Source organism: Telopea speciosissima, chromosome 11, assembly GCF_018873765.1.
Source record: "Telopea speciosissima isolate NSW1024214 ecotype Mountain lineage chromosome 11, Tspe_v1, whole genome shotgun sequence".
NCBI lineage: Eukaryota > Viridiplantae > Streptophyta > Magnoliopsida > Proteales > Proteaceae > Telopea > Telopea speciosissima.
The window spans coordinates 12504185-12531752 of NC_057926.1; the positions used below are offsets into that span (position 1 = coordinate 12504185).

A 27568-nucleotide genomic window follows, 5' to 3' on the forward strand; every position below is an offset into this window, starting at 1 on the left:
TTTCATTTTGTCGCTCAATCCAGAGAAGGTGCGCGTTGAATTTGGAGCAACTGAACCGGAACAGGTGAATTTCTCTTCCCTCCTCGCCCCCCACATCTGGTTTTTTTCTCTTTTAAATTCTAATCATTTCACTTCGGATCATAGTTGATCGCTACCGGAAGCGGAAGATGAATTTCACGATGCTTTACGCTATTTTTTGTTGTTTTTGGGGGTTCTCTGGAGTATTTAGTATGCATAATTGATCATCCCATTGTCTTCCGGTAGCATAATATGAGTTAGCACTCTTATTAGTAGTTCAGAAGAAACTTAATGTGAGGTAGGGTTAGCACTCCTATTAGTAATGCAATAGAAAGTTCATGCGAGGTAGGTAACGGAGAGGGGACGCGAATGTTCGGTTGCTGGGCTCTCAAAGTGAAACAAAGGAGGACGAAACATTTCTAAACCTTTTTTTCGAACATGTGTTTCAGAGGTGTGCATTTCTTTGTTAAAATGAAAAGCTTTTTTTATACCCTCTCAAAAGATATCTGATTCATCAGGGGACTTTGTAAATTCAGTCAGGTATTTGAGATTATATTTCAGCATGTGGAAGGAATCAAGTTGGTGTTGACGAAAATCTTAGACAACACGTTGTTTCCTTGTATTTTTTTTTTCTCCATGAGAAAGAAACTTCAACCAGTTTATGAAATTCGTACCACCTACGTTACCTTGCATTTGCTCACTACATGCAAATGAACACTAAAGGGTGTACCCAGTGCACGAGGCCTGTCACTGTGGGGTCTGGGAGGGTCATAATGTACGCAGCCTTACCCCCGCTTCGCGAAGAGGCTGTTTCCAGAGACTCGAACCCGTGATCACTTGGTCACAATGGAGCAACCTTACCGTTGCACCAAGGTCCACCCTCTACATGCAAATAAACACTGTTTTTCTGAATTTACTCTTATTTATATTTGAAATCCTTCTACTGAAATCAGATAAAAGTTACAGAAACGGAAATCAGTTGACAGTAGCAGAGTCGGTTCAAATTTCAAATTCTCACGATTCAAAAAAATAAGCACGGTGCTGATAGGCATTAATTTGTCCTAATTGCCGTTGAACAAAATACATATGTGAAAGAAAGAATTTAAAAGCCATTTTAGGGAGTGAAGGATTATCAGACAACTTGAAAACATGGTTAGGAATGAATAATAAGGCATTTTATTAATTATTAATAATAAAAATATAAGAAAGCAATTAATTGATTGCTTAAGAGTATAGCACCCTTCTAATGAGCTTCCCATGCAATGGTTTGAATGAATCAATGTCGATTTGATTGGGTTAAGTGGTATTGGTTCATGGATATGCTCTTCCTCTATTCCTATGTGTGGTGTGTAATAGATCTAGCTCTGTTATTTAATTTTCTATTGGGTGGCATTGGTTCAGTGTAAATCATTGGATGGCTACAGGACTTACATCCGGCATGTGCAATATGAGCTGTTGAAAAGATAGGTAGATACCCTACATCAATCACATGTTTAATATTCAGATTGGTCTACATGGCCAAATAAAGCAGGCTGAGGCTGTACAGGGATCTTTGTTCCTATGAAGATCTTGAATTAGGCTGTCAACAATGAGGAAAAATGAAGTGAAGCTTTTGGATTGGTTGAAAATAGTAGATAAGTGCATTGATTGCTAGTAAAAAGGCTTGTAAGATTATCCCAAAGAGGGAAGGTGAAATGAGGTGGTTGTATACTTTATGAGGCCATGTCATTACCATGTAAGGATTGATGCAGTTGAGTTAGCCTGGATGGACCGAAACAGCCCCATATGGGGACATGGTCTAAATGGCCAAAAAAAGCAAGCTGAGGCTGTACAGGGATCTTTGTTCCTTGGAAGATCTTGAATTAGGCTGCCAACAATGAGGAAAGATGAATTGAAGCTTTTGGATTGGTTGAAAGTAGTAAAATTATCCCAAAGAGGGAAGTGACAGGAGGCGGTTGTATACTTTACGAGGCCATGTCAATACCATGTAAGGATAGATGCAGTTGACTTAGCATGGCTGGACCGAAACGGCCCCTAAGCCGAGACGCTACCGGCCCAACCTGGTTTTTTGGTCAATGGGGGCTGGTAATTTACATAGGATGCAATCTTTAAATTTACTTTTATTTTATTTGGGTGGGTAGATTAAATAAGAATTATTTTGGTAGTTTTTTTATTTGAGATGTTGCTTACATTGTTTAGTTTCCATTTTAGTTGGTTTTCAATTATTATGTAAGGTAGTATGCTTTATATTGATATAATACGATGGAGAGAACAGATTTCAATGAATTGGAAAGAGTTATTCTGAGTTGCTACTGTGGTGCAACTGTGGTGTGTGAAATTGTGACTGACCAGCCATGACATTATTCTTCTCTCTTCTTTTCTCCTCTGCTCTCCTTCCGATTTCTCAACTTCTATCATCAGGTGCTCTCTCTTCTCTTTTATTGTTCCTTCCATCTTTGTTTTTCTTCCTTTCAGTCCTCGTTTCTTCTATGTTGTTAGGTTTCTAAGCTTCTGTAACCTTTCTAGTGTAAAACACAGCCACCTAATCTTCCTTTGAATCCCTTTATCTGTAGTTTGTTCACCTTAATATTTGGAATGTTATTACTTACCCAAGGGGCGACCCGTGTTGTTGAGTTTGGATACCCAAAGCTTACTGGAATGGTGGATTGAACAAATGATTCCCGCTAGGTAAGGTTTCAGTCAAGGTTCTAAGATTCGGGTCTCGGTGGCATCTCGGCCAAGCTAGAAACCGAGTCGAGCCGAGATTTCGCCGAGTTGCTGCATTTTTTTTTTTTTTGACTCGGACCCCCAACTCGGTGGGTATTACACATATTTTGGGTCTGAAACTTGGTATCCAGCCTATTTCAGGCCATTTAAACACAATGGCATGCCCAGATTTGCCAAAAAACAAATCCAAATATGAGTTTTACTTTGGAATCCTACAAATAGGTGATGATTCTTGGACTGTTGGAGTTGAATCTTCACTTTAGCACTTGAATCTCACTTCAAACAATGCAATCCACCCAAGATTTGAAAGAAAGAGGAAGAAATTTGAGGGAAAGAGCTGTTTGAGTGTTTTCCCCTTTGTTTAGAGAGTTATGGACACAACTATTGAGATTTCCGAGTTCTGTCCATTGCCCTCTTTTAATAAAATGGGCACATGGGTCAAATGGGTAAAATACCATGTTCTAACCCGATACCGAGATCTCGGCGAGATATTGAACTTTTAAAACTAAAATAAAACTGGAAAAAATGTGTACCGAGACAATGCCGAGGCGAGATCTCGCCGAGAAAGTGTAATTTTAGAATGCGTATGGCATCTCGTCTCGAGATCTCACGAAACCGAGAAACTCGGCGAGATCTCGCCGACGAGTTCTCGAACCATGGTTTCAGTTCTGGATTATTAACTTCTCAGCTACTTGTTGGGGGTTGGTTTTGAGTTGTAATCAAGAGAATAGTGTGAGGGTTCCCTTGTCTAAAGATTTGACTTAATCCGAGACCAGGAGAGAGTATTGTCTCCATCGAGACCATCTGGTTCCACCGCTGGTTCTGTTTATGGGAGGTTAAAGACAACCCCAACGACATCACCCCTTTAAAGTTGTTTTCCGAAACTGCCCTTCCCTACTTTATTAATCTTTTTTTGTCCCTTATTTAAACTCCATTCCAAGTCAATCCCTGGTTATTATATCTAAATCCTTTTTGTATCCTCCTCTTTAATTACCAAGCCCTTCAACATTCTGATTATTTACAGTCTTGCCACTCCCCATTGTAAACTTGAAGTTATTTACAGAATCTCCATTTTCTTCCTACTTTTGGCTATTATTCAATTTGGTGGGCCCATAGTGAACCTAAATAGGGTTTCTGGAAACCAGGATCACACCATGTATTATGGCTTAATGGTTCTCATATCAGTTGTACTGAGTAGTGACATTTTGAAATTCTTTATTGTGTAAGTTTAGAAGCCTAAAAATAACTACTTCATCACGTTTTTTTGCTGCTACCCACAAAGCAGGAATGATGTAGTTTCCAAATGTTTTATGGCTTGGCTGCCTTGGCTGGCCATATGCACCCAAAAACAGTTGCTGCAATCAACATCCATATCCTTTTTCCTTGATTAGACATTCCTCTTTAACGTGGGACAGAATTGAAAGCTTTAATCAGTCCCAGAATAGGATCTTAATTCAGGGGTGGTGGTGGTCTAGGTCGATGGAAATAGGGCTGGGATGATAGGATGGATTAAGGAATAGGTCTAGGGTTAAGTTAGGGTGATGGAATAGGTCTGAAACAGTAGGGAACTCAAGGGTTTAAACAAAAATCAAATCAGCAGCAGGTTTCCCCTCTACCGATTTCACCAAAAGGCCAGAGAATTGGGTTTTGGTAGAATTGGAGAGAAATCCAATATCAGCTAATCTGCTGGGCAGATGAAGCTGAAACTTGGATCAAGTGGGGGTCTTAGAAGGGGGAAGGTGTGCTCAAAAGGTTGAAGAAAAGTAATGGCTAGATTGGGCAGGGGGTTGAGGGAAAGTAATTACAAAGTTAGGCTAAAAAATATAAAGTAACCTTAGAACAGTAGATTGGGCAGCAACAGAGCAGCTCAGTTGAAGGCATAGTTTAAAATCTCGCGATATCTCACCATTTCGGGTTAGTCGAGATATCCGAAATATACCGAAATTTCGCCGAAGTATGGTATTTTTTCTGCCATATTTCGGCACTCCATCTTGGTGGGTTTTTGGTCATATTAAGGCCTGATACTTCATGTACATCCTTATTTAAGCTAAATAAACACATCTAAACCTTCATATTGCAAAAAAGTGAACTCAAAGTGGTGTTTTGGGTTTGCACCCTTGATTGACAGTATACGGTCAGACCCTGATGTATAAATAGTTAAATACACATTGTATAAGTACTCAAAGACATAATAACAAATTGAAACAAAGTAATGAATAAAAAATAAAGTCAAATGTAGCCTTTAGTTTAAACTTTAAACTCAAAAATTCATAAGTGCATAAAGTCATTAGTTCAATACTCAATAGTCAATACACAAAGTCACAAGTTCACAACTCATAAGTCACGACTCACAACACACAAGACTCACAGTTTTCATGAAACAAATCCTAATAATAATTGCTATGCCTTTCTAGATTGACCCCACTCATGCTCTGCTGGAGTTGAAGTCCATTGCTCTCTGTCTGAAGGACATACGTGGACCACGGTATAGTTTCGGAGAAGAAACGCGTGTAGTTATCCATAATTGCCATGTAAATGGAGTTATTAACATACTGAAGGTAACCTATCCTAGGATATTGGTGACCAATCTGTGACCGTGAAGAAGAACCATGACTACCCACCGATCCGGATGATGATGATGTTTGCGGCAAGATGTATGGTGTTGAGTTGGGTAGCTAGGGTATGAAAAGATGTCGTCCATAAAAGATGATCTAGTACGTCTTTGGGGCTGGTATTGGGACTGGGAGTCATAGTCCCCATGAACTGCCCATATCCATATCTATATCCACCTTAAGGTTGTGATGCACTATAATCCAATGACGATGGAGTGGTATGTGCGTCAAAAGATGAGGCACGCCAATGCCCACTCGATCCTCGCTCCCTATCACTCATACTCCGCCAACAGAGCTAGATAACTCATTAATATCCATATAATCAGCAGCCTGTGTCTGCCGACCCCTACGCTTCCCGGTGTATGATAAAGGGGTATGTGAGGGTGCAAGTGTAGGTGCGGCCTCACGTGCACCATGGTCTGTATCTTGTGTGGCATGATCAAATTGTCTTCCTCCGATGAATCGAACAAGCTCTATAGGCGCCGTCTACTGGTCTACCACATAATGCTCTCGCATTCCATCAAATGCTTCACCACCACCACCACCACAACCATCATCATCATCATCACTGCCATCATCATTACCATCACCATCACTTCTATCAATTCCAGTTTGAGTCTGAGTCCTACCAATACCACCTGAGGACCTGGACTAGTCATCATCCTCATCAGCATTGCCACCAGTGGACTGGAATGGTATGGATGATGCTTCCCGTGCGTGTATTTGACCCTCGCTAGCTATATAGTCATCCACATCAGCATCCATCTCAAAAGCTATCACAAGGTTTGGCCTACCTCCCTCCTGATCCAACATCGGCTCACCTCTATCCCTCACCCAATCCACAATAGGGTCCTCATTGTCTGAGTCAACTTGAAAGATGTCGGCGGGGTCACTAGTGCCCCTTTGTCCCTCATGTCCTATGCGTATGTGTTGCAGTTTCAGCCTCAAGTTGTAGTGCACATACACTAAGTTAGATAGACGTTCGGAATCCAGTCTGTTGTGTCTCTTGGAGTGGATGAGCGAAAATGTACTCTAGTTCCTCTTACAGCTAGATGCGGAACATGTTTGGGTAAGGACCTTGATTGCTATTCTCCTTAAATTCTCAACCGATTCCCCATACAATATCCACCATTCAGCTGCATTTCAAGTTAACAACAAAAAAGACGTGTCAAAATTTTCACAACTTTCAACTTTCAATACACAATACATATGTAATTTAAAAGAATAAGATATTGAATTGAGTACTAGCATCACCGCGTGCTTTGCCTTGTACTGCAACATCGGTTTTAAAACTCTCCATTGCATCTGTAAAAATCTTCATCGATACCCATCTGGAAAATTAGTAATGACTCATTACTAATTAGTAATTACTACTTACTACTTATATTCCAAATGAATTATAAGACTCACATCATTGTTGCATATAGATTATAGTCTATCATCTGGCTCCAATGTTTTTACTACTTGTTTCACAGCATCAATAAGTTGAGTGTCCAACCCAAGCCTACTATTATATTGATACTTGGGGTTCAAGTAGTATGCTAAAAATTGACATATAGAAATGAGATATTGTCAAATGCATAGGTAATTAGTAATATTTACTAAGATATGAATTAGTTACATAAACAAAATTACTCACCAGCCTTATGCAGTGGATGCATAAGTTGATTCTCCCTGCGAGCATTGATAATATCCAAGAAGTGCTTGCTACTAAGAGGAGCCACATTGTAGACACTATCCTTCATCAAGTCAATGGCAGCTTATAGGACTGGCATGGTGGGGCCCTTGAGAGCGGAGTCCGCTATATGTAGAACTTTAACTACTGGTTCCAAAACTTTCACCACTTTGATTAGCTTTGTCTATAATTCCTCAGAGGGCATGGTTGCCTGTGCTTCTCTCCCACTTGCGGTATTGGAACCCTTTCATCCAAACCACTCCTCAGAAGCAAACATAGATCTCAGCCCGGCCTTTTTTGTTTTAAAGCTTTTTAGGGCAATGTAGTTTGTGGCGAATCTAGTGATTCCCGGCCTCACTAAGTCACCCCCACATTTTTCCCTCAATAGATTTAGTGCAAAGTAGTGGTTGTATACAAAGTTGGTGACTTGTCTTGCACTTTCGACCACAGTCTTCACCAACTTTAACTTTCCCATATCCTTCAGCATTAGATCAATGCAGTGGGCCACACAAAGAGTCCAGAAGAGCCGGTACTTACTGTTATTCATCATCTTCTCTCCGGCCTTCTTGAAGTTGCTTTCGTTATCCATTACAATCTGGACAACGTTCTCTATTCTTACATCTTTTTTAATCACTTCCTTCAACGTCTGTAAATGTATTTTGCATCCTTTATCTCTTTGGATGCATCCACAGATTTGAGGAAAATTGTCCTCCCATCACAATAGACCATAAAATTGATGATGGCCTTTCTTGTAGGCCCAGTCCAACCATCTGCCATTATAATCACTCCATATGTCTCCCACATACTCTTCATTTGACCAATGTACTCATCAATCTCAGACTTTTGTTGAGGTAAATAAACATTCATTACCTCATATGAGGTGGACCCCTTGAACCCTGGGCCAACCTTTGTAATTGTATCAATCATGGTATCATAATTGGGGCCTGCGGTGTTTGCTGGGATGGTATGGTATAGCATCCACTTAGCTATTGATTCTTTCACTAACCCCTTCATATTCTTCCATACTCTTTTGATTTTTGGTTGAGTGCTTCCCTTCTTCCTATGTAGTTTAGGATCTGATGCTGATGGTGGTACTGGTACTGATAGGGTGTTGGAGCTGCCTTCATACTTTGTGATTTTTTAAAAGGATTCAATAACCCACCAACTCTAGAACCTCTAAATGTGCCAGCTCTTCCACTACTCCCTACTCTCTGTCTTTGCTGATGATTTTAAAAACTAACTTTACTCCTCGAAATAGACCGTCGAAAGTCCCTAGCCTCCTGTGATGTTTATATATCATCATGCACATAGATGGGATCATCACTGTCATCATCATCAGAGTCATCACCATCATTATTATGGTATTCTCCTTCTCCTTCTCCTATTGAACTCCTCACTGCCTCCTCAAGTTGTTCCCTTTACCCTCTGCTTGTCAGCATTCGTCTTATTCTTTCCCCTCAAACTGTAACCAACTTCCCTAGCTACTTGAGTTGGGACCATATGGCAACCTACAACATCTTTAGATCCTCCAGTCAGATGTTGTTTAAGTCTACTGGACCCACCTCCCAAAAACTTCATATGACAATAGTTACATTGTGATTTTCTCTTATCCCCATCAATTGGAGTGCCATGTAACCATGCAATGTCACCCCTAGGCTGCCTGGCTGGCCTCTGCTCCATCTGCTCCCTCTGTTGACTACTTTCCCCTACCTTCTGCTTTCCTTTCGCACGTTGTCTTTCACGATCTGCCATAATAATACTTGTTTACTGCAATGTAAGTAAAACCAATAATTAAAAATTTAATGTAGAAGCACTTCAATTGATACTTTGAGAATACTAAAACAATTGTATAGCTATTTAATATTTTTCCCCTAACCCTTATATTTTTCTCATAATTAAAAACAATTTTTTATAAATAATTTTCATATAAAAATTGACCTAACACAGCAAAACCGAAATGATTAAACATAATATATATCTAATGCACTTAAAAACATGTAGAAATTCCTTTCATATTTTTTCATAATTTTTGAAACCCAAACCTAATATTTTTCCTTATTGAATTTTTTTTTTTGATTTTTTTAATATTTTTCGTAATTTTCGGAAATAAAAATAATTATTTATGGGCAGAAAAATATTTTCGGCACTTTGAAGTCGTAGATCAGTCATTGGTGTCTAATATATGTTTAATTAATCCCCATCCAATTTGTATTACCCCTAATTTTTTCCTATTTTTGTTGTAAGAAAATGAATTTTTAAAATAAGAAAATAAAAAATAAAAAATACATATGTAAAAAAAAATTCGACACAGTGAGATTGTAGATTGGGCGATTGGCCTCCAATGTCTAAAATATATTAATATCATCACCATCCAACAACTCTTGAACATAGTATTTTCAAAAAAATAGTTTTAGAGGGAAAAAAATTACCTTAAATAGTGAAAAATCCTTCACAATCTTGCTAGGAGGTGTTTCTGGCGATGATCCGTCGAAAAAGATGAAGAACAAGTTGGAAGAGTGGAAAACAAGAAAAAACCCCCCAAAAGAGCCTGTGCCCAGCTCTCGGTTGATATTTCAACCATTAGCAACGAAATATGGCTTTTATAAGGGGCCTTTGATGAGTCACGTGGGGAGGGTTGTAACATTTCGGCTATATTTTGGTATATCGCCGAAATATGCCAAAATGGCCCGAAATTTCGACGAAATCTTATACTTTTTCATTTCGCCTTTCCATTTCGTCTTGGACATGTCGAAATTTCCGAAATTAACCGATATATCGCCGAAATATCGCGAAATCTTGAACCATGGTTGAAGGGATGAGGCTTCTAATGGCTTGAGAACTTGAATGGGATGAAGAAAAGCAAGCAACCTCTTGGGCTTCCCACCGCAAGGAGTCAATTGGATCAAACACCAGCTCTTTCCTCCATGGTTTAAACACTAAGGAAAACTTCAACAAAAGCAAACATGCATAACAGAAGTAGTTGAGAGTAAAATCGTGGACTGTCATGGCCTCTTTGGGTTGCTTTTATAGATTGCAATAAGAGAAAAATAGCAAGGAATCAAAATTGGAAAGTCTCAAAATTAGAAACTTCCAACCTTGACCCTTTACTTCAAGGCTGATGCTGCTGATGTGAACTGACCTAACAACAACTTAAATAAAATTAAAAGACTTGGTCTAACTAAAATATGGGACCACAACTTAAACTAGACCAACTGAACCAACCGGTTTATACAAGACTCAAAATAAAAGACATAAGGAACCCAATAACCCAAATCCTAAGCAGCCCAAAGTGGCTGGTTGCCAAGCTAGGCAGCAGCCTTCTTCTTCTTTCTTGAGTACACTTTCGGCTCTGCATCACTCTCATTTTCCAATACCATAAGAGGTCTTTCATTTCCTTGGGGGCAACCATGAGCAGCAAGAGAATTCATCACTTTATTGCATCCCTCAGAGGAAATGACACAATTATGCGCTCAGAAGCAAAAGCATTAGGATACTGAACCAATAAGGGATCCGATGTTTCAGGCTTTAGATATGCTGTCCATACAAAGAACTCAATTGTGAAAGGAAGATCTCTTACCCAATTATCTGTTATTTGTTAATATTTGATATCTATAAAGTTACACACAAATGGATCTTCTATCCTTCTGACAAAATGGAGAAAATTGCTCCTGAACATGTCAGAATTGTGTGACTAGTTTGCCTTATACTTTGTTCTTGATTCGTTTTTAATTTTTAATCTGTAATGAACAAAATTCATTTATGTAATAGAGAGGTGTACTCATCATTTTCTAGAGCAGTTTATATGCAAACCTACTATTTTCATTTACTATCAAATGAAATTGCCAATCAAAAACGTTCTGTGACAACAACAAAACTCAGAAACCAGTAACCGATGGAAGGAAGAAGGAAGGGCGCTGTATTTATAGATCAACAAATTACAAGAGAACAGCCTAGAAGGCTGAGAGAGAGTCTGAGACTTTCCTAATCAGAGTAGGAAAGTGAATAGCAAGCAACATATCCTCAATCTAATTCTCCTAGAACAATTAGAAAATAAACCAGTGGACCCATGATAGAGGGAGTCCCCCTGTCGTGGTGTACATTAAACACCCACGACTTAACAGGTTCAAAGTGGAGTTGTTGTCTTTGTATCTCGAATGAGCAAAACAGACGGTGATATTAAAAGATACATAATTTATGTGTCTTAGCTTTGCGGAAATCAAAATTCTTTTTTGGTATTTAAATTTTAATAAAGAATTTTTTGATGTCAGGATTTTTTTGTTGATATATGTATAGATTCATATACTCATTTTGTACTTTACGCCTTAAAAAAGGCAAAGTCCAGCAAACTTATTCAAATTTCTGCCAAAATTTTGAACTCTGATGGAGGTAACTCAGTAGACTGGTTATACTTGCCAAGTTGCAGAAAAACTTAAACTATATGCTGTCCAACAACAAAAAACTCAGTAATGTAGTCCTAGATTTTAAAAGTCAAACTAGGAGCCAAACAACCAGGATGTGCTATTAACAGTAATCGGGTAGGCCAAAAATTGGGTTTTTGGTCAAATTAGGGTTAGGGTTTGATGGTAGTGTTAGGTCAAGTTGATGTAGGGGAGTCTATCAGTGAAGGTTACGTTTAGTTTTAATGGAGGAAAGTGAGCTGGAATGAATCGACAGCAAGGTGCAGGTTAGAGTTTTGGGTTTTTGAAAAGAAGAAAAACATGGATTTTTAGGGTTTATGATGGTCAGATGAAGGAACCACTTGGATCGAGTTTTCCTTGGTATGAGAGGAGACTTCGATCAAAGTTTGGTGTCATTTGGATGGCTGGTTTGGTTTGGGCAGAATTTAGGTATTGGGAAAATTGAAAACAAAAGGGGGAATCTTAGGGTTTGGGCTGTGAGAGGATTAGAAGAAGAATTATTGGGGATGGGGATGATTCAAACTCACTGTTGCAGAATTTCCTTGGCAGCAGCTTGTTTGATGGTGAAAACTTGAATAAAAATCAAAACTTGAAAGTAAAGCTTCAAAAGAGAACCAAAACAAACCACCTGGGTTTCCCACCGCAAGGTGTCAATCGGATCAAACACCGATTCCTGCAACAAACCTCCCGGCCTTCCCACCACAAGGTGTCGACTGGATCAAACACCAATCCCACCAACCTTGATCAAAGACAAGACGATTCTTCAATGGAAGAGAGCAGCAACAAGCTTTTTCATTATCAAAATTCGTGTTCAATACTTGCCCCATTACAACTTTATATAAAAGACTACAAAATAGACTCCTACACTAAAAAGGAAAGGCCTAACCCAATCCTTAACCTAGTAGGTAACTTAAACAGATTAGGAAACTGAAATAGACTCAAAAGAGAGAGTTTTAATCATGGTTCAAAATTTTGCGATATATCGCCAATATATCGGTATATTTCGAAAATCTTGAGTCTCGACACTATCGAGACGAGATGGGCCTACGAAATGAAAAAAGTTAAAATTTTGTCGAAATTTCGTGACATTTCGATATATTTTGGTATGTCACCGAAGTATCGCCGAAATGTTACAAACCCATCACGTGACTCTTTAACCCTTTGACTATAAAAGCAGAATCTCGTATATCTCGGTTGAAATTTCAATCGAGACCTTGCAGAGACTTTTGTTCCTTTTTTTTTTGTTGTCTTCCAAGCCTCTTCCAACTTGTTTTTCATCATTTTCGACGGATAGTCGTCGGAAACATGTCGGAAACACCTCCTAGCACATTTGTGAAGGCTTTTTCACTGTTTAAGGTAATTTTTTTCTTTCTCTAAAACTATTTTTTTTTGAAAATACTATGTTCAATACTTGTTGGATGGTGATGATATTATTATAGACGTTTCTTTCCCAAACTCTACCGTGGTCCACGTATGTCCTTTAGACAGAGAGCAATGGACGTCGACTCCAGCAGAGCATGAGTGGGGTCGATCCAGGAAGGCATAGCAATTATTACTAGGATTGATTTTATGAAAGTTGTGAGTCTTGTGAGTTGTGACTTTGTGTATTGAGTATTGAACTATTGACTATTATGGAGTTTATGAGTTATGACTTGTGAACTTATGCACTTATGACTTTATGAGTTGTATTAAAGTAAAGGCTACATTTGACTTTATTTTTGTTTCATTACTTTGGTTAAATTTCTTATTATGTCTTTTAGTACTTAAACAATGTGTATTTTACTATTTATATATTAGGGTCCTACCGTATACTGTCAATCAAGGGTGAAAACCCGAAACACCACTTTGAGTTCATTTTTTTGCATTATGAAGGTTTAAATGTGTTTACTTAGCTTAAATAAGGGTGTACATGAAGTATCAGGCCTTAATATGGCCAAAAACCTACTGAGATGGAGTGCCGATATATGGCAGAAAAAAAATACTATATTTCGTCGAAATTTTCGGAATATTTTGGAAATTTCGACCAGCCCGAAATGGCGAGACGAGACTAAATTTCGAACTATGGTCCTAATCCAGCCCCACTAAACACTTAAAAAGAAAACTACTAAAATCAGTTAAATTGAACCATTGGTTGAACCGGTTCAATTTATGAACAAAAACATCAAAATAAATCTAAGTATGGAACTAAAATAACTAATCCTGTATGCAACCTAATTACCCATATTTTAGGTTCATAAAAGTGGCCTATTATTACATAGAATATCCATGGGATCTAAGGCCCAACATGTATATAACCTAAGCCAACCCTAGATTTATTCCTATTAAAACAAGCCTCTTTTGGTGATGTATCTGCATCAACTCTCCCCAACCCTAGACTTATTCCCATTAAAATAAGGCTCTTTTAGTGATGTATCTGCATCACTCAGCCTTATCCCAACTTAATGGGGTTTGCTACATAAATCCAAACAAAACAAAGTAGGGAAAACTCAGGTCTGAACAAAAAAAAGGGACATGAAGAGATGGGAAATGAGGGATGGGAAATGAGATGAGAAATGAAAAAGGAAAATGACAAATGAAAGAGGGAAAATAAAATGAAAAATTGAAGTAAAATGAAAGAGGCACAACCCAGCAAGTCATGAGAATCTCAGCTAAATGGAGTCTGCTACATGTATCCTTGCCCTCCAATAGGTTCTATCCGAGGTCCTCTCTTCTATTATGCAAATCATACTCATAATTCTTTTTTTTTTTATTGCTCTAATCTTCTAGTCTGAAAATCTGAAATTTGTTTGAATCAACTTTGAAGAGTGTCTGATATCCTATTATCGGAAGTTCTGTTGTTGTAACTTAGAATTCCGATTGATATTGCTGTTCTAGTTATTTCATTAGTTTTCCAAGTAGCACTAAGATTTCTCCATAACTTCTTGAGCTGTAATCATAATTCCACCAAGTTTTGCAGGTCTGTGTTGTTTTTCTTGAATAGACCACTCGACCAGGTTTCCAGCTTGTTCTGAAATCTCAGGCCAAAGTAATAATATTCTCCTATTTGTGGTCTATATCCCCTAATTCTGTGATCCTCTCTGTATCCGTCTTATTTTTTTTTATTCTATTGAGCAGTGATATATGATAACATTTTTTCCCCCTTCTTTGTGAAACCATAGTATAATTTAATGTTCAATTTCATGAATCAAACTTGACAATTGACTTATAATCTTTATTTTCAGCAATTTGGGAGGCTCTGTTTGTATTTGGTAAACCTAATCCATTCTATATGCTGCAGTATAGGATTAAACATCTACTAGAAGTCTTATCAGTCTGATCAAATAGTGAGATATGAAAACGCTGTTTGAGATTTCAAGGGAATCTAAAAATATTGAGAAAATAATTAAAAGTTCACTATAATATGTATGGCTAGTTCATGTTTAGTGTGTCTTGAGTATCCTCTGTTTTTTTTTTTTCTTTTGGATTTTATAATAAATTTGTTCAAAGCATAGTTGTCAAGGTGACTAATGCAACACAAGGTGTTGGAGGGGGGGGGGGGTGCCTAGGCTCCTTAGTTGTGCAATATATGTGATATAGCAATGATAATTTTATATAATTATGCTTATATGCAACTTAGAATCTATATCAATGCAAAATGATTTAATACTAAAATGACCTAATATGAGAAAATCATCACATAATAAACATAGTTTAGGATATGATATAATCATATTCATGAAAAACGAAAGCAATAAACATAAATGAACATAAACTCATGAAATGTCACGAGGATGCTGCCTAGCCTTTCATTTTCAATAGAGGCTGATTTATTGTAAGCTGGTTGCACGCCATCCTTTTTTTTGCATCTTTGCGTAATACTATCTAATCTCTATTTTATAGATTTAACCTCCATTATATGAATCTCTCTAGTTATTTTGTCTCCAGTGATCTTTTCATCTACTTAAGGTTACAACTTGCAAGAAAGCTGAATTCTGCTTCCAATTTGCAGGATATGAGTAGTTTGGTTGAAAGGCTTCGCATAAGGTCAGATAGAAAGCCTTTATATAATTTAGATGAATCGGATGATGATGCGGATATTGTACATGGAGAATCAGGGCGTGGCCAGCAAAAGCCTGAAAAGATAATCAGGACTGATGTGGTGTGTATCTTTATTTCGAATAATATTGTAGGTTTTGTATTTTTTGGTCCTATGCACCATTTTATCAGATAATGACTGGTCCTCAATCTGGTCTGGTGTGGGGTTCCATTTTCATTGCTTTCGACCATTGAGTCGTGAACTCGTGATGTCATCAAACCGTGACACCTGAAAGAGCTTACAGTTAATAAACTGGATGGTTGAACAATCTGTCAAATGGTTTCTGTGAGCTTGGTTGTGTTGACAACATTTTTCCCCTTCGTTGAATAAATGTGGGCTCGTACCTGTTTAAGAGGGGCCTTGTACAGCGGTAACCTGTTTGACTGGCTGGGCTGGGATGGTCTAGTACCTATTGTTTCACACTGACACTGATTATACCCATCGCAAGAGGAATGTTGGTTTTGGTTGTTACCCTCTGTTTGTAAATATGATTGTGTTTCCTTCTTCTCTCTCTCTCTCTCTCAATTTAACATGTTTGAGCTTCAAATTCCTCTACCTTATCTTTCCTCTTAAGCTATATAATCCATCTGTTGAGCCATGCCATTGGGGCTGCCTCTCTGTACTTTATGTTCACTTTTTTTTTTTTTGGGGGGGGGGGGAGGGAGGGGAGTAGTAACATATGAATGTTCAGAGGCCAAGTGGAAAATGAGTGAGCCCTTGGGGTATTTGAATTTTACACTTTAGATGTGAGGCATGTGCCTGATATGTGTAATCTGTCCCCCCCCTCCCCCAACAACAACCAGAAAAAAAAAGTACAAAGACAGATGATTATGGACTGATGGTGGAGGTTCCTTCCAGTGTCCCAGGGATGTGTCACTTGTGGGTTGATGATTGTCTGGATTTGAAACCACCTATTTTCTTTGTGGCAGTCCGAAACTCATGTGGGTCTCAATAGTACTAATTATCTGTTGTGGTGTGGGATGCTGTCAAAACAAAGGCTTTATGTTGTGTAACTGAGTATAGATGAAGAAAACCAGAACCGAGAATGAAGGAAGAAGAGAGAAAGAGAAGAAGATGAGGAAGAGGAGAGAACTGTTAAATTGATCAGTTTCCGTCATAATGCTTGTTATAATCTCAAATTACAATAGAAAGGGGAACTCCTAATCAGATTAGGAATTCCTAATCATGATAGGATTCCAAGTTACAATAGGAAAAGAACCATGAAATAAAACTAGAACTAGCAACTCAAACTGAAACTAAGACTAACAACTCACAGTAGAATCAGGACTTGACATAATTAGAAACTAGGACTCCAACTAGGACTAGGAAAATAGAAGATAGACATATCAACCAAATCACTGTTCACGTGAATAGTGTCACGTGACAGTACTTCAACACTCCCCCTCAAGCTGAAGCGTACAAATCACCTAGACCCAGCTTGGTACATCTTCGACGAAAAGTAGGTCCAAATAGAGTCTTTGTAAACATATCACCAAGTTGATTGGTAGTAGAGACAAACGGAGTAGCAATTAACTTATTCATAACAACATCCCGAACAAAGTGACAATCAACCTCAATGTGTTTGGTCCTTTTATGAAATACATGATTACTTGCAATATAGATGGTGGCTTGATTATCACAAAACATTTGCATAGGTTGAGTGATGGGAAATCCCAATTCTTGGAGCAAGGATTTTACACACATCAATTCAGCTGTAGTATGGCCATTGCTCGATATTCTGCTTCAGCACTTGATCGAGCAACAGTTGTTTGTTTCTTGCTTTTCCATGTGACCAAATTACCACCCACGAAGGTATAAAAGCCAGTAGTAGTACGCCTATCACCATCAGCACCTGCCCAATTAGCATCAGAAAACCCAACCAGATTAGCATTCCAATTAGGTCGATAAATAAGACCTTTACTAGGAGCACTATAGCGCAATACACAGCAAGCAGCATCCCTATGAATTTTCTTTAGATACTGCATAAATTGACTAATAACCCCAACAGCAAAGGATATATCTGGACGAGTGACTGTAAGGTAAATGAGTTTGCTAACTAATTTTCTATATTGATGAACATCTGAAAAATCCTCACCCTCAATGGACCCAAGTTTCTGATGGGGATCCATGGGAGTATCTGCTGGTTTGGAAGCAAGCATTTCACTGTCGGTCAGAAGGTCAAGAACATATTTTCTTTGAGATAGGCTAATACCTTTCTTGCTTCGCAAAATCTCAATACCAAGAAAATACTTGAGAACTCCCAAGTCCTTCATCTGAAAGTGTTGATGAAGATATGCTTTAACTTGGGCAATATCAGAAGCATCATTACCACCATATATAATAATGTCATGCACATAAATGCTTTTCAGTTTGCCCTTGGCATGTATGTAAGCTTGTACTGCCTGGGCCCATAATAAATAATTTGAAACTCCAGATAGTTTAATGGTGGTAATCTGTACTTGGACATTGTCCGATGGTGGTTTAGGATCTGCCATCAAGTCCAAAAAGTAATAGCAGCAGCAAAGTAATCGGCTCTTGAACAGAACCTGGTTAGGTTTAACAGAGAAACCCAAAAAAAAAACAGCAGTAATATTCCAACCAGCAGTAGCTGTAGCAGTAATCACAAACAGTTCTTACTCAGGTTCTGATTAGGGTTTGAAAATCTGAGAAGAGTAGCAGGAACCAATCAGCTGCAGTAGGGTTTGTAAACCCAGAAGTAGCAGCAGTAAATAGGTGTTTGAAAACCCAAAAGTAGTAGCAGTAAATAAGGTTTGAAAACCCAAAAGGAAGCAATAGAGAAGATGAACTGCAGGGTGAATCTGTAAGAGAAATCAGATTTCCCAGATTAATGGATCAATTGGAGATAAAATAGCACCTGATATGAAAACCCTCAATGGATTACTGCAGGAAGTAGTAGAGAGAAAAAATTAAGTTGAATCTGCAGTCTTCAATAGTAGAGAAGATCCACAGATTTGGATCAGTATTATATGTAGAAGAAGTCTTCAACAAAGGCAGCTTCAACTTAAGGATCTCCAATCGATGTAAGAACTCAGGTAGATAGTATTAGTAGAAACCCTAGTTTTCACTTGAATACTCCATCTAGGGTTTAATCCATAGCGATATGCCGCAGTTGGTGCTGCCCCCCTTGAAGAGAAAAGGCTTTAGAAGACCCTCAAACCAGAATCGCAGATCACTTCCAGTCTAAAGGTGATGCTCTGATACCGTGTAACAGAGTATAGATGAAAAAAACCAGAACTAAGAATGAAGGAAGAAGAGAGAAAGAGAAGAAGATGAGGAAGAGGAGAGAACTGTTAAATTGATCAGTCTCCCTCATAATGCTTGTATTTATAATCTCAAATTACAATAGAAAGGGGAACTCCTAATCAGATTAGGAATTCCTAATCATTATAGGATTCCAAGTTACAATAGGAAAAGAACCATGAAATAAAACTAGAACTAACAACTCACAGTAGAATTAGGACTTGACTTAATTAGAAACTAGGACTCCAACTAGGACTAGGAAAATAGAAGATACACATTTCAATTAATCACTGTTCATGTGAACAGTGTCACGTGAACAGTACTTCAACATGTTGGATCGTTAAGATCATTAAACAGTGTTTGTTTTGTTTTCTTTTTTTAAAAAAAAATAAATTGGATTAATGTACTGACTACTGAGAGCATCCAAAACAGTAGTTTGTACAATATCAATCTGGATGCTATACAATCATGAGAAATTCTCAAGTTATTTTGGTATATCTATGCAACTCGTTGGTAAATCTCTATTTATATTTAAATATTTTCTTGTCTTTCCTGCATTAATTAATATTATAACAGTGTAGACTCAGTCCCAGCATCAACAAGTGACAAATGGTCCAAACTTAGTGATGAGGTTATATTCATGAATATGCCTCTAGAGCTTAGGAAACCCCCTTCCAATTTTGCATGGTATTTTATTTTTAGACAAGGTTCCTATTCAATGAAGATATCCCGAACATGTGGTTGATGTTCAAGATTTCACCTGTTTGGGTGTTTTTTACCGTAGGGATTTGGCATTGTTATACCAATCTCTTTCAAACGTTCAAAATATTGCCAATTTTACCAGATTTCAACACTGGACATTGGAATGGACAAATATTTTGCCGGTTTTTCGATAGATCAGTAGACCGCTAAAAATTTCAAATATCGCTGAAGGTGTCATTATCCCCTTCAGATTCGAGTCACAACCAAAACCGGCCTATAAAATATGACCAGGTAGGTATTCAAGGCAACTAGACAGTTGTACAATAATAGGGATTTGATGTACTTCTAACACATCATAAATTTGTTTGTTACATGGATTCCTTGGTCTCAGAGTGTCCATTAATGGTGAGCACGTTATCAGGAGCAAGCACCCAAACAAATGTCTGCACCATAGGAGGAATTGGTTTTTTGTAATTGGTAATATTCTCCCTCTCGACAAGGGACTGATACTGAGCTATAACAGAAGCCACCTAACTTCTTACTTCCATATTGTTCGTCTATTCCAGCACAAAGCATCCATTGAAATTTCAATCGGAATTTGGAAAAATACTTTGGTTTCGGTGAACCTTGAAATGGAATCTCTTGAAAGAAAACAATATTTTGCCGAAATGAGTGAACAAAAATTATTGAAATCTCAAAATTTTGGTTGAAATTGACAAAATTTGTCAAAATTGCTATAATCTTGTTGAAATCTCAGACCTTGCCATAAGAGGAGAGTAGGCTTATGAGCTTGTTGCCCAGTTGATGTAGTAGCACCTGGCTGGTTGGACCAGCATGATAGGATTTGGAGACCCAAATCCAAACAGAACTGGTCCAATGGTTTTTTTTTGGTTCAACAAGTGTTGGAAGTTATTAGTTTATTTAGTAATTTATTTATTTCAGTATTTTATTTGTTTTGGGTTGCCTATGTAGGAGTTGGATAGAGTTATATTTTGAATTGTAAGTCATTATTTTCATTTCATAGTTTAACTGGGATTCATGTTAATTTCTTTATATACGTGCATGTAACCCAACAATGGATTGAAGTGAATTGAATAAAAGTTTGTCTAGTTTACTCTTTGAGTGTGATCTCTTTCCCCTTCCCCTGCAACTAATCTCTTCTTCTATCCGGCCCTCCACCAATTTGGTATCAGAGACAAAGGATCCATCTCCTTCCCTGCCAGCCTCTCTCATTCCCTTCTCTATCAATATCTCTCATCTCATTCTCCTTCCTAACCTCTTTTTTTCCATAATCATTCTGCCATATATACCAGCAGTTAAAAAAAAAACCGATTCTGTTAAAAAACAGAGCAGCCGCATTAACACCCAAGGCCCCCTGCATTATCACCGCCAGCCCCATCTCTTTGTTTTCCCGCTGAAACCTATCCAAACCCCCATCGACTTCCACTGCAGCCCTAACCCCATTCTATATTTCTATTCCCACAGCAAAATACCCACAGCCCCACTGACCTCAATTGAAACCCTCTCTAGGGTTCAGTCAGAAACCAGAATTAAAAAAAAAAGAGATAGAAGAAGAGATGAGAGAGACAGAGGGTACAGGAAAAAAAAGTGAGAAGAAAAAGAAAAGCAGAGAGAGAGAGAAGCATCAAACCAAAAAAAAAAAAAGTGAATTGAAGAAGAGAGAGCAAGAAAAAGACAGGTCAGAACCAAAAGAAAAACAAAAACAGATAGAAGAAGAGAAGCGAGAGCAAGAAGCAGAGAATCAAATAAAAAGAAGAATAAAGCCTACCTGGTTTCAAGAGACTCCACTGCTGCTGGTTTGAACTTCCATCTCAGGTGGGCTGATCTCTTCCGCACCCTGTAATCGCACATCGATTAGGATTTTGCGTGATTACTTATCAAAGTCGAAGTTCCTTTTTTTTTTCATAAGCATCCTCGCTGGTTTTTCACTTGCTTCCAAGTTTACTTCTGTTCCCCTGTAAGTAATATACTCTAGTGGGTTTCTTACATTTCCAATATTATGATACCGCCACTCTATTGGGAATTTCCATTTTACTTAATGTTTTGCCATTCAGTCCTTGTCTTTGAGAGTTTTTTTCTTTAGCATAACCATGGTAGCCAACAGTTCAATTCTCCAACAGTTCAATTCTTGTAAGGCTGAAACCGATGCAAAATTTGGTACTCTCACTGCTGCTGTCAATTCCATAAGACAATGATGGAATCTATGCAAGCTTCTATTGATCAACTGAAAGCTTTTGATAAAGGAAAGAGTCCAATGATATCTGGGGATTCTTCCAATTTCGTCCCACAGGACCCGCCTAATGATGCACCGCCACCACCACCACCACCAACCCCCCACCTTATGGAGTTGGTCGATATGATGATTATGGAGTTGAAAGAGCAGCAAAACTGGGTGTTCTTGATTTTTATGGAGATAATAATCCAGAACAGTACCTTGACTGGATTCACAGTTTGGAGACCTTTTTCAGATGGTATGGTTTGATTATGGCCAAGAAAGTTTTATTTGCAGAATTTAAACTAAAAGGCACAGCTCGAGTTTGGTGGATGAAGCAACAACAATAGAATCAGACCCGAGGAATTGGTTTAGTTACTACTTGGGCGGAAATGCATGAAGTCATAAACGAAAGATTCTTGCCTACTATCTACAAGCAGCGCATGCACCTCAGGTTTGCACAACTAAAGTAGGACAACCTAACAGTTGAGGAGTTTGTTGCCAGATTATATTATTACGCCACTCATCCGATTTTGAGTGCAATGAAGAAGTATTGGTGGCACAGCTCCGCAATGGTTTGCACCCTTAGATCAGTGCTGCACTCGCATCCAGTCGACTACCTACAATGGGAGATGCAATATAGGTTGCATATCAGGTAGAAGAAAATCTGAAACGGTCTTACACTCGAAGGAATTTCCAGACACTTTTCCTAGGGGTAATAGTTACAATCGACAACAGTCTTTTCCCCCCAAAGAAGTCATTCAACAAACCACATGCTACTAATTCATCTATAGCATTTTCACGGCCTAATCGTCCATATTCTCCACCTCGGCGTGATTATCACAAAACATTTGCATAGGCCTAATCTTACTTTATTTTTCTTAGTTATGCTGCACATCCATCTCAACGTCCTCATCTCTGCTAATCTTAGTTTATCTATATGATGCTTCTTAACTGCCCAACATTCTGCCCCGTTCATCATAGCCGGACATACAACTGTTTTATAGAATTTTCCTTAAGATTTAAAGGAATACATTGATCACACAATATCTTGGCGCTCCTCTCTACTTCATCCATCTTATTTTAATTCTCTGGGCAATATCATCTTCCTTATCACCTTCTTCATTTACGATAGAGCCCAGAGCCCAGATGTAACATCCTAAACGGCTAAATCCGGACAGGGTATTAGGCACTGCTCTTGCGAGTATCGACCCAGAAGGTCATAGATAATCATTGTAACAATAATAGAAAATATCCTAGATTCACGTTTAACACACCGGAAGTCATGCAAGTTAAGTTATATTACAAGAGTTATTTGTACATTGGTGGCAAGTACTTACAAAGATGAGATCCTCCTCGACGTTGGGATAAATGGCCGTGATGGAGGTCTTCCCCGGGGCCTTAACGACTGGCCAGGGTGGGGAGCACGAACTTATAAGAGATGGAATCCTCCCTAGTGCTTTAGTAGCCGACTAGGGTGGGAACTCGGTTCTCCTTGACACTTCAATAACTGGTTAGGGTGAGGATCAAAGTCTGTATGGTGATGATGGCCGAACTTGGTCCAAATGAAAAGGAAAGAAACTTTATGTTTATTTAATTATGCAAATGTTCTATTTATTAGTCATATGTACACTTGCATGTATAGTAACGTGTTCACCTCACTGGGTTTTCAGCTTACCCCTTTATATGTTGATATTTTTCAGATGAGAAGACAGGAGAGGGGGCTTGTACAGCCCCAGAATATGTTTAGGGTTAGAGTTTGAGGGCCTAAAAGACATCTGGTGATGTTGTAAAGTTATATTTAGAATGTTGGAATGATGATGTTGTATAGTGATATTTAGAATATTGAAAACATTTTTTTTTGTATGTACATAAATGTAAATACTTGCCACAAGTGTGCAAATAACTCTTGTAATATAACTTAACTTGTATGCTTCCACTGTTTTATATGTGAATCTGGGATATTTTCTATTACTGTTACAATGATTTATCTTTGACCTTCTGGGTTGACGCTCGCGAGAGTAGTGCCTAGTACCCTATCCAGGTTTAGAACGTTACACTAGATATCTAAAATAATCGCTTTGAGGAATCTCCCTCTCGTCATTATTGACCACCTCCTTAATCGTCACCTGTGACTAAAGTTACACATCATATACTCAATCTTTGTTTTACTTAAGATTTTTTGATTCCAAGGTTGATCTCCATAACTCCAACTTGGCTTTACTCTCTGCTTTTGTCTCTTCTACCAACACAATATCGTTAGCAAAAAGCATGCACCAAGCTGTTTTAACAAGATACTTTAAAACATGCTGAAATTACTTTCATAATTTTTATTTATTTTTCAAACCAAAATAGAATATTTTTTCCTTATTTTCCATATTTTTTTTTGAAATTAAAAATATTTTCTTAATTTAAAAAATTAAAAAATAAATTACCAGAAGAAAAAACAACCTAATTTTGTAAGGCTGTAGATCGGCCAATTGTGTTTAACATTTAGAAAATTGAGCCCCATTCAGTTGATATTAACCCTAATTTTTCACTTTTTTTTTGGGTAGGAAAATCCATTGTTTGAAACCAGAAAATAGAATATATATATAAACAAAAAAAAATCTGACACCATGAGGCCAGATCGGGCTTTGGTGTCTGACATATAAAAATTTCATCACCAACTTTTGAATATTTATCATATTTTTTTGCAAAAATTCATTTGTGGGAAGAAGGTTCATACCTTGAACTGTTGAATGTGGCTAAATCTTCACCAATATGCAGCAAATGATGTCGTTGGAGTGATGTGGCAACTCCCTGTACTGTATTCCAGCAGTGTGTACTGTGTAGAGGTGAGGCCAAGATGTGGGTTTTCCTTCTTCCAATTTAGAAAAGGGGCGAACTAGCAAAATAGCTTGAGTTCGGTTGAAATTTCCACCAGGCATTCGAAACAGTGTATTTACAATACCTTATTGAACCGTATCGCCGAAACAATACACTATATGGTTGAAATTTCGGCGCAACACTGAAATTTTGACCGAAGCATTGTCGATTCTCTGATTCGTATGGTAATTCGACTCGGCCACTTCGAAATCTCCAAAATTTCCGAAATTTCGGCGAGTTTTCAAATTATGACGGTGAATTGAGAATGTAATGAAATGTTTATACAGTTATATGGGAGTACATGTTACATGCGATTCTCCATTGAGAAGCAACTAGTCATTCTTAGCGATTGGTGATTAGAGGAATAATCCTAACTTCTTGTTTGATGGGGAATATCTTGATGTTAAAATTTTGGTATTTACATGGATCATGGAAAGATTTATGCAGTCACTAAGGTGGCTCCTGAGGCAGTGGTTCCAACTCCCAACAACTTTCATTTTAGTGCCTACCTATCTCTCCATTTTTTTTTATTCTTTAAATTTAAACGCTTTTTAATTCTTTTACCCTTTATGTTTCTTGATACACTATCTGTTCCTTGATTCAGATTTGTTTCTTTGCAGTTGCTTTACTGAGTTTGATTCTTTGTGTTAAAATGATTTCTCTAAATTTCTCCCTATTTTTAATACAACCAAGTTTTAATTCTTCTTCAACTTTGTGTCATTTTTGTAGAAAGATGACTCCTGCCAAGCGTGTGGAGGAAGTGGAAGTCTTCTAAACTGTGAGACATGCAGCTATGCTTACCATCCCAAGTGCTTACTTCCACCTCTCAAATCTCCTCTTCCCAACAGCTGGAGCTGCCCTGAATGTGTATGTTAGCAATATATAGATTTGATCATTTTGGATTTGATTGATACTGGTCAATGGTCGTGAACGTGATGTTTTGCACTGCTGAAATTAATATTCCTTGATGTTACAGGTAAGCCCTCTGAATGACATTGACAAGATACTGGACTGTGAAATGCGGCCTACTGTAGCTGATGATTCTGATGCTTCTAAGCTTGGTTCAAAGCAAATATTTGTCAAACAGTACCTTGTAAAGTGGAAGGGATTATCGTATCTACATTGTACATGGTAGTTCCTGATCTATTTATTTTTCCTTTTAGTTTTCAATGGGGAGTTATGTTAATTTGACAAAGACTGCTCTATTTAGTTGCCAGCACCCCTCTTCATTTTTTTTTTGGGTGGGGTGGGGTTTGGGTAGGATTGTAAAGGGTCAGATTCCAAGTTGAATCCATTTATTTTTTTAGTAGCATGTATTATTTTTTTAAAATATTAAGGAAACAAAATGACATGTTTACTTGTCTTCTAAAATATAAGGGCCATTGCTTAGAGCAGTGGTAGAAGGTTCGAGCTGCCAGGGTAAATGCCCGGGTTTGAGTCTTGAGGTCGGCCACGCTGTGCAAAAATGGCAAAGGTTAGGACCGACTCCAAATTCACCCCTCCCAGGACCCTTGCATAGGTGGGGGCCGTGGGACCAGCAATGGGTAATGGCCCTATTTGTCTTGTAAAATATAAAGAATAAAGCATTATCTGAATTCGTATTCAAGTACCATCAGCTGATTTTGTATCAGATATTTGTTAATTAGCCTTGTAATATGTCGCGTTTGACAATCCCCACTCACTAGCCACTTACTGCTTTCCTTAGGGTGCCGGAGAAGGAATTTCTAAAAGCTTTCAAGTCACATCCTCGTCTAAAGAACAAAGTGAACAACTTCCATCGTCAAATGTCATCAATTAATAACTCTGAGGATGATTTTGTTGCCATTCGACCTGAATGGACAACCGTTGATCGGATTCTTGCTAGCAGGTTCTACCATCTGACATTTTTATACCATTTTATCGTAAAATTAGGTTTTGTTGTTATTACTTGAGGCTCTTGAGGCATACTGTTAACAGTGGAAAATGCATAATTTCATCTTTTAGTGTTCTCGTGTAGTGCATCTTTTGATTTGAATGTCTCCCTTATTTTCTTATTTGAATTTATCTTAGTTTATTGTTGGTGGATGAATGCACCAATTCATTCATGAAAAAAAGTAATGTGACTAAATCCCCCTTTATCTACTTTCCCTGACTTCACTAGCCTTGAACTTTGAGTTATTTCCAGAAATTTGCATGATACGCATACAGTTTACTCAATAGAGACTCGTACCACTTTTTGAGCAATAAAGTTGAGTTTTTGGGCGTGGAGACATAGTTTGAAAATTTTCTTTTCATTTTTAGTTGGAAGTTGTCCTCTTGGATGGATTTTGGTTTAGAGAACATCCTCTTTACTCATCGATAGAAAGGTGAGTATTGGACCTAAATTTGTTTGCTCTCCATAGTTTTTGGTTGTTGATAAGTAGCAATTTATTGGTATAAAAAGATTATAGTACAAGACAACAATAGGAGATACAATCTTCAGCTCAGTGCTGCATGGGACTAAAAACCCAACAATCCCCATTAAGTCACAAAGGAATGGCTTCCCAAAAACACAATCTAGGCTGAACAACCCCTTGCTTCGCTAAATCATCCATCATCTCATTTGCACTTCAAACTTTCCATCGAAACTAAAGTTGAAATTGAGAGGCTAAAGCTATAAGATCTAATGCCATATGTACTGTTTGATATTCTTTCATTGTAGTTTTATTTTCTCTGGTCCATTTCCTGAATGACATGGGTTGGATGACTCTTTCTGCATTTAATGTTTCCATGAGATATGCTTTGTTCATTTATACGGAGAGACTCGAATATATACCTTTTCAAGCTTTTTAGGTAATGGAATATCCATCTTGGAGCAGATTGACCTTGCTTCTACCAAGCCTTGAATCTTTGGCCTCAAGGTTAGATACATACACAACAAACCATTGAGGAGCAGATTGAGACTATTTATCTGTAATTTTTGTAGCTATCTGATATTTGTTTGCTCACACCGAAGGATCG

At 38.0% G+C, this 27568-nt stretch overlaps 1 protein-coding gene across 1 annotated transcript in view; it reads left to right on the forward strand.

The window, feature by feature from the left end:
* LOC122646699 (CHD3-type chromatin-remodeling factor PICKLE) overlaps positions 1-27568 on the forward strand; it is a 154567-nt gene continuing 126999 nt past the window's right edge. Inside the window, exons 1-5 of the mRNA XM_043840299.1 lie at positions 1-64; positions 15439-15588; positions 25319-25456; positions 25566-25720; positions 26295-26456. Coding sequence (XP_043696234.1) covers positions 15442-15588; positions 25319-25456; positions 25566-25720; positions 26295-26456 — 602 coding nt within the window. The 5' untranslated portion in view covers positions 1-64; positions 15439-15441. The remainder of the gene's footprint in view (positions 65-15438; positions 15589-25318; positions 25457-25565; positions 25721-26294; positions 26457-27568) is intronic.